General features: G+C 32.2%; 1 protein-coding gene across 2 annotated transcripts in view; it reads left to right on the top strand.

Moving 5' to 3' along the window:
- Positions 1-8,667, top strand: part of LOC110020253 (gamma-aminobutyrate transaminase 1, mitochondrial) — a 78,470-nt gene that overhangs the window by 9,721 nt on the left and 60,082 nt on the right. For both annotated transcript variants that reach the window (XM_020718286.1, XM_020718287.1), the window contains exon 4: positions 4,586-4,658. In XM_020718286.1, the coding sequence (XP_020573945.1) occupies positions 4,586-4,658 (73 nt within the window). The remainder of the gene's footprint in view (positions 1-4,585; positions 4,659-8,667) is intronic.

Below are 8,667 nucleotides of genomic sequence, written 5' to 3'. Positions count from 1 at the left end.
CACTCTTTCATCATTCGTTTCATCCAATAATTATGTTTGGATACCACTATTTTTCACACCTCAACTGACCCTCCTTTTATGAAGGCAGACGACTTAGTCCAAATTCTCAATAGCACCTTTACTTAGACAACCAAGAGCCAGTGGGTTAAAAAGCAGTCTAGCTCAATCGTCACAAACTTACACGATTAATTTATGATTCATTCACTTTCACATATATTTTGAAGCGTGGAAAATCATATCATTAAAATATATATAAAGAGCTGTTAAATCCAAAATAATAAAGGTGCGTACTTAAATGTCTGTACAATCTCCAAAACTAAAATGCAAAAGCTGTACAATCTCACACCTGGATACCCCGACTACTACTCATCACCTCTTCCTAAAAGTTAACAATATATGAGTGAGCTACAATAGGTTCGACAAAATAATCAAGTCTAAAATAAGATTTTATAGATGAAAAAGAAGCAACGTGCATGATCATAGGTAGCTCATATGCAGGTAATAAAACATATCACAATATGCTTTAATCATGTAAAATATCTAAATGAAGACATGAAATGCAATAAATTATGACATTTGTATAAACACGTTTCATTCATTTATGTGCAATCATAGGAATATCCATAAGAATTTCAAAATCAATCATTGTAATTATGGGAATGTCATTCGTAATTGTATAAGATATGACTATTTTCATATCATTTCACATCATTGGGTCGTCACCGAACCCGGATGCTAACTAATTATTGATGAAAGTTGAGCCCTTCCCAACATAACAATTATCAATAGTCCTCTTTTGATTCCAAAAGTTCTCTACTTTCCATCGCCGTCTGATACAAATATTTCTCAAATTTATGTCTCAATGTGACTACTAGAAGTTGAGAATTTTTCCCTATCATATGTAATTATTAACATTCATGTACTAGCAACCTAGCACAACATTGACGACATTCTTAAAATCATAATTCCTATTTAAAGCATGCATTATAGATAAATCATAAATCATATGCATAAATCACATGTAACAAATTCTTACAAGCAAATATATTTCATGAACATGCTTAACATGTTAATAAAAAAATCATAATTATTGTCAGCATCAATTCAAAATGACATTCATGCACATTTTACATATATTCAACAATATGACGAAATTCTAAATGCATTTATACTTCACAATAAATCATATTGAAATTTTATAGAAAGATATTATTCTTAATTATCGTTAGCATTAATTCAATCGTGATCGTATTATAATGATGTAATTTTTTTTGAACTATCTGGACATGGAGCTTTTACCATAAATTTTGTTTTTTTTCTTACTATTTTGCAGCAAAATCATGTAAATACAGGACATCGGCCAATTCCCTTTTTGCATGAACCTTTTGAAAGTGATTATAGGAGAACACTTAATATGATATTTATTCTTTATGAGTTTAGATTAATCTTACATTTGTTACTCTTGATGGGTAGATGGTTCGTTTTATTTGATAGAATTTCACTTAAATATTCTTAAATTTATATGATTTTTTGAAAGGTTTATACTTAAATTTTAGAGTTTTTAAAAATAGATATTCTTTCTGTTGAGATTTTTTGCAATGCAACCATCATCAAGATAAATACATTATGTACATCTACAATTTGATTGAAGTTTATTACTTGAATATTTTCAAAGTATCTGTCATATTAACTCTTTTTTTATAAAGAGAAATGCCATAATGGGCAAGTAGGCCTTATGGTTTTGTCTTATAGACAAGATGATTTTCTTAAGAACATGTCTAACTTGCCGAATTTGAATTTGGTTTTTGAAAAATGAGAGTTATATTTTCGAAGTAATTATAATTCTTTCAAAAGATTTACTCACTTCTCAAAATAGAAGTAATTTGAGTTCAAATTTATCTTTTGGCCATGTAGTATTCTTAGACTGCATGTTTGGGCATTCAACGTGTTGATCAGGGAACATAAAAACATACTTGAACTCAAAAACCTTCAGTATAGTTTAGAAAGTTTGCTTATGTTTTTCAAGACAACTTGCATGTTTTTTGAGATAATGCACTTCAATTAAAGCATGCCTTAGAACACATACACAAGACTTTAAGTTATTTATATTTTATTATTTGTGTTAACATCCTAATGCATGCAAAGCCTTATTTTAGATTGTTGATAAAAATGGATTATATTCTCATGTTTGTATATGTTGTAGATGTAGTCACATATGAGGCATTTTAGAATCTTGTTATTTGCTTTAAACATTATATTTTACTTGCATTTGGCATTTATTTGAGCGTTAAAGTTGAACCCTATAGTGACATTCCTTCTCCATTGGACAGATGTTCTATTTAATCGTCTTTAGGTGTAATTTTAAATCATACTTCTTATCATTCTTAAATCTCGTGAGAGACTTTTTCATGCTCATTAGCGGGCTTGTAAGTCTTGCTCAACTTTTTTCTATCATATTTATTTTTGTTCATATATGGCAACCAAATTCTGAAAGTTCAATGATTGTTGCATTTTTGTTTTTGTTTTTTTTATTTGTTCAATATAAGAATGGTCAAATGTTCGTTTTTGTTCATGCTCGTCGTCGAGTAGTTAATCCACTGTAGGTCCTTGTAAGTGTTCCATTTCTATTCAATGCTTCTTACATGATATTTTTAAATCTTCATTTTTTATTTTATTTTACATTTTGTTCCATCATTTAGTCGAAGTCATGTTCAGTAGGTTAATTTGAAGATGTTTTATGCAAGTTATTTCACTAGAAAATTTGGTAGCATTTGACGTCACTCCCATTTTGAGGGCATTATCAGGAGTGCTATGCTTTCTCTCAAAATTGTGTGATGTCGTTTGCTGCCATCGTCATGATTTATTGAATCAATCCAGGGGCCCTCCCTTGATGATTTTAATGCCTGTACGCATTAGTGGAGTTTAATTTTTGAATATATGTAATTTAAGCAATTTCGATGATGATTAGGGTTATTTAGGTTGGACTCATACAATGTTGGGTTTGTAGACTATCATTTTCGTCATAATTTATTGAATTAATTACAGAAGGTCTCCTTCAGGAGATTTTGATACTTCAGACATAATGCTGAAGTCTATTTTGAGAATGGGCATTGTTTGGGCATATTTGACTGCAACCTATGAAGTACAAACACGACACGACACGACAAGACACAATATGACATAATATGATGACATGAAATAATTGCAAAAGGTAGGATACGAAATGATATGAACATATTTTCTTATATTTAAGGAATTATTAATATAAATATATATTTTTAATATTTTTCACTTAAAGATATTACAAAAAAATATATACAATCATTAAGAAAACAGTTCGATTCAGCCAAAATATCATTATCTGTGTGATTGGACCAAATATAACGCTAACCCTTTAATATGAAGGTCAATAAGATCTAAAAGTTTAATAAATTCATTAAAAAGATCATAAGGAGATTTCAAAGTACTCAAAATCTTAGCTGAGAGTATACTCAATCATGAAGAATAAAAAAAATTCAATTAGTAAAGAAATTAGCTAAAACAAATTATATAAAAAAACAAACCTTCAGCTCTTGAGAGTTATTTATTTTTTATAAGGGCTTGAGTCATCACTTGGTTGGACGATCGAAGAGGTGGGAAAGAACCTCTGGACTGCGTCAATGACGTAATTGCTTTGCTCGGGCCGCTTGACAACGGACTCGCTTCGATCAATGTCGCTTGACAACGGACTCACTTTGATTAGGGCCGCTCATAGTGGAAGTGGCTTGCAACTTTTTTGCTTTGATGTAGGGCTTCGATGATGAGGACTGCTCAAGAATACTGATGAGATACTGAGGATTGTTCAAGAACGTTGCAGCTTTTATTTTGAGTTGCCACTTGACCTTCTACTTCTACCAAGAGCTAAGATGAGCACATGTTTTTGCTCCCGTGTCCCGCTCCTGCTTGATGCTGTGTTGAGCAGTATCAAGCAATGCCGAACTCAAGGTAAGGGTTCAACACATTTTGAATTCTGTCAGATACGTATCGGCCCGTGTTAGAGCAATGCCCGTGTTCAAAATGTGCTCTGCAAGTTTATGGCACCTGTTTTGGGGTGCCAGTGCTTCACATACTGCAATCGAGAGATTTTGACTCTAATTTGCTTAATTTCCCATCCATAATTCATTGTCCATCTTTGACACCGTGTTAGATCGTGTCGCATTGCAGTAAATACATGAAGGTCAACAACTGAGATACATAGGCGAGCTGTGATCATGCTGTAGCAAACACCTTCCAAGTGCGACCTTTACGTCACTTGATGTGGTGGGAGGGTAGGCACATGCAAGTGACCTACAATGAAGAATTTTAGTTTTTATTCTGTTTTTTTTTTTCAACGTTTGGACCCTATTGCAATCGACTTTGTAGTTGAAAATTCCTTTCATCTTTTAGCTCTGCTAGACCAATGAAAGCAGTCTTAGGCACTTTATCCGTGCACTTATGTAAAATTTTGTCTTTTTATTATTACATTTGGCTATGTAGTTGTAAACTAGGAACTTTTCTCTATGGTACAATCCATTTTATTACATATATAATTTGATGTGAATTGCAGGGTTCTTATGTTTATGACATTGATGGGAAAAAATATCTTGATGCTCTTGCTGGATTATGGTGCACTGCATTAGGTATTAAAAATATGTATATATTTATCTTTATTAAGATTATGAGCTACTTTTCATTTCCTTCGTCATTGTTATTATGAATCAACAATAACATCATTGAGTCTTCACAATTTTCTAGTTATTACTTTTTGATGAGCTTGAAAGATTTTCTACTGCAAAAATAATTTGCTAATTTACAGCGTTTCTTTCTTGAAATTTCTTCTATGTAGCTTTGTTGTTTTCTATATTCGTCTATAAAACAAATAGTTCCCAATGATTGATTTATATGCTGTTTTTGTTCATACGTGAGGTGCAAGAAACAAGGCTGGTATGAAGAGGCTTCATCTCAAGAAGGCAAAACCTGGAACGTATGTCAGTTAGTGAAGTAATGCAAGGCCATAGTGGAAACGAATTTTTGTGCTTAGAATTATATTTATTTTGTGCGGCTCTACTGTTCTGAAACCTTTATTTGCTAATTGTTGTATAAATTTGTGGAGTTGTATTCTTTGGCTTCCTAAATTAAGTTTTGCCCATCATAGTCTCTCTCTCTCTCTCTCTCTTGGATTCTACAATTGTGCAGTGGTGGAGGTGGATGGAGCCGCATTCTCAGCCTCTCTTTGTAGGAGATGGTTAGCGGGGCCACAATAAAAGCATTTGAGCTGCATGATTGGTAGAGTTATAGCTTCAGCTATTGCAGCAAGGGAACCATCTATTTCAAAGTAAAGTCATGCATGCACGGATCTCAAGTATCCATGCCATCAATACCTCCACGTCCTATTGCCACCTGACTTTTGGCATAGTTCCCAGTATTGGGATTCTTTCCTACCCTAAATCCCTGTATCAATAAACAAAATTCTTGATGTAGCAAGTGCGAATCCTTGAGCAAGTAGATCAAAGAAATATCCTTATTTGTAAATCTCAAAGCTTTTAGCGTTGATGTTCATTGCGATCTAATCTTGGAAGGGAATAATCTTAGAATCATCAATCAAATAAGCCGAGCTCAACATATTTTCTTATGTAGTCAATATTATGGCAAAATCAGATCTTGGTCTTCTTTCTTAAAATTGAGCACTCTAAGCTCTCAAAGCCCTAAGAGTTCAACATTATTCTCATCAAATCAAAATGTTGCCTGAATCAAACATTTGCAAGGGCATTGTAGCATGCATATTTCACACTAAAATGTTATCACTGAACTTAAACGAACATTCACATTAAAATTTTGCACCGTTGATGTGCATTTCTCACTTTGAATGTATTAATGGTACTACCTGACATTAGAAGATATTGTGCAATGCAATGTTGATTCAGTTAATCAGCCCATTGTCACATATTTGAACTTGTTTTGTAACTTTTTTGACAATCAAGAAGCTAATTCTTCTTTGCTTCCCTAAAAATGTGATGTTCAAACTCCGGTAAGAAACATCCGAGGCAACTTTTAAAGTTGTGCCTCCCAACAAAAATGTAAATTTTTTTTTTGATTCTAATGATAACAATATAACACACGCAAATGTTGAATATTTAATCAACCACTAGAAAAATATATACCTTTCATTATATAGTGCATATAAGGACAAGAATTATTCTTAGATCGGTATTCCTCCTCAATCAATCCTGTCACACCATCTTCTATTCTAAAACAAAAATTGTCAATTTCTACAATTGAACACACACCAACATTTCTCATATAAAAACTCTTATTTATCATCAGACACAAATTTCGATACTTTTTGAGTAAGAAATATTCTAAATTCAAATTCATGACCATCCCCCGATTTTAATAAGTTTATAGTCAAATTGACTGTCTCGTTAAAACAAGTCCATTGATACCAAAAGTGATTCAATTCGAGTCCAAATAAGCCCGATCAAATACTTAAAGTATAGTTAATTGTTTTGATGCATCAATTGGAAGGTCAAATGATTTTAAAATTTGATATGTTTATAGTCAAATTGAGCGGCTCAATGAAAGGAATCCAACAAGTCTAAGATCATTTGATTTTGATCTTGTTAAGCTATTTAATCGTTGAAATAATTATATTTGATCAAGGGGATTAATGTGGATCGTCCAATGGAATTTTTTGGGAGATTGACCACCAATTTTACCAAAATGTATCTCTCAATAACTATAAATAAAATTTTATTCTTTACTTGAAGTGGGGAGGAAGAGAAGAGAGTGATCTTACTACTAAAACTTAATGCTTGAAGTCTCGAAAGTTCGTCGCCGACCATCAATATTTACTGCCAGTCTCCAAAGGCCACCATGGATCGCCATCCGTAATTTATTATAACCAACTACGACCATCATAACAACTAACTATAACTTTTGTAGCCAATTATTGTTATTGTAGTCACCAACATCATCTTATAATATCATCTTTTCAAATACAAGAGAATTGTGAACCTCTTTATTTTGAATTTTCTAGTAAATTAATTTGAATTGGCCAGACTCCATGATTTTTTTTCACGTAAAAAAACTAGTTTTCTTATATCTTTATCTGTGTATGTGCTGGATAACTATACTGAGTTCAGACATAAAATTTCTCTGCCATTGAGAATTTTCTAGCATGCAATAGTTTGGCATCATTTATGTGAAATTGTTCGGTGCGGGGAATGGTTTTCAAAGCCTTTTGCCTGCGTGCGAGTGCACATTGGACCCTTGTGTGCTTCTACGTACACCGCTACATTGTGCTCGTACTTGTCTGCAGACCCCGTTATTTTCTGAGGCACACTATTGTGCTCATTTGCTCGCACACATGTAAATATGCACTGTGCATGCATATACTTGCGCCCAAATGACTACACCTTCAGTAGTAGTGATAAAAACAACACGATCAAGTCATTTTTTCCAGAAAGTATCTATTTCATTATTTTTTATATTTTGGACTCGATTTTTACATTTTCAAAACTTCATAAAACATCTATGAGTAAATTTGAATAATTTAAAATGTTAAAGATTCTCATTCCGATCAGCATTCAAATTTCAAGAATATATAAAATTATGATGGAAAATTTTTCAATGACTTATTTTTTTGAATGACACAAACATCAACATCCGAAAATAAGGAGATAATTGATGTGTTATCAATAAATTTTTATCATTAGAAACGAATCTCGATGCGTTTTGAGCTAGAAGTATTCTAAATTAAATTAATGATCATTCATTCCCCAATTTTGAAAGTTTATAGTCAAAATGATCATTTCGATAAGACAAACCCATTGATCCAAAAAGTTTTCCAATCCAAATCCAAATAAGCCCAGATCAAACATTTAAAATATAGTAATAAACTTTGATGTTTCAATTGGAAGGACAAACGATTTCAAAATTTGGTATGCTTGTAGTTAAATTAAGTGGCTCGACTAAAGTAATCTAATGAAAGTAAAATCATTCAATTTTGATGTTGTTAAGGCATTAAAATGTTGAAAGAACTACATCAGATCAAGGGAACTAATATAGACCGTCCGATAAAGTGTTTTGAGAGTTTGACTAATTTTACCAAAAGCCCCTCTCAATAACTATAAATGAACTCCCATTCTTCACTTGAAGGGGGGAGGAAGATTTGAAATCTTGGCTGTTGTTGCTGATCACCAAAGTTCAACACCAACCATAGAAGTTCACCACCGGTCATCAAAGATCGCCGCCGACCACCACTAATAATTTGTTAAGGTTAACTATGACCATTATATCAACCAACTACAGCTTTTATAGCTAACTATTGCTATTGTTGGCACCAACATCATCTTATAATCCCATATTTGTAATACAAGAGAAAAGTGAATCTCTGTACTTCCAATTTCTTAGTGGACTACTTTAAGTGGGCTAGACCCTATGATTTTTTTCCCTTTCCAGGGTTTTTTCTATTAGAAAAATATGTTTGTCTTTTAAACCTCTATCTGTATATGTTGAAAAATTATATTGAGTTAAAACATAAGATTTTTTTGTCATTGAGAATTTTTTAACACAAAAAAAAAAAAATAATAAATATATATATACACATATATATATATATATATATATATATATATATATATATATATA

The sequence above is a fragment of the Phalaenopsis equestris genome, unplaced genomic scaffold, assembly GCF_001263595.1.
Source record: "Phalaenopsis equestris unplaced genomic scaffold, ASM126359v1 Scaffold000094, whole genome shotgun sequence".
Lineage (NCBI taxonomy): Eukaryota > Viridiplantae > Streptophyta > Magnoliopsida > Asparagales > Orchidaceae > Phalaenopsis > Phalaenopsis equestris.
This window is presented reverse-complemented; position numbering and strand designations above follow the sequence as displayed.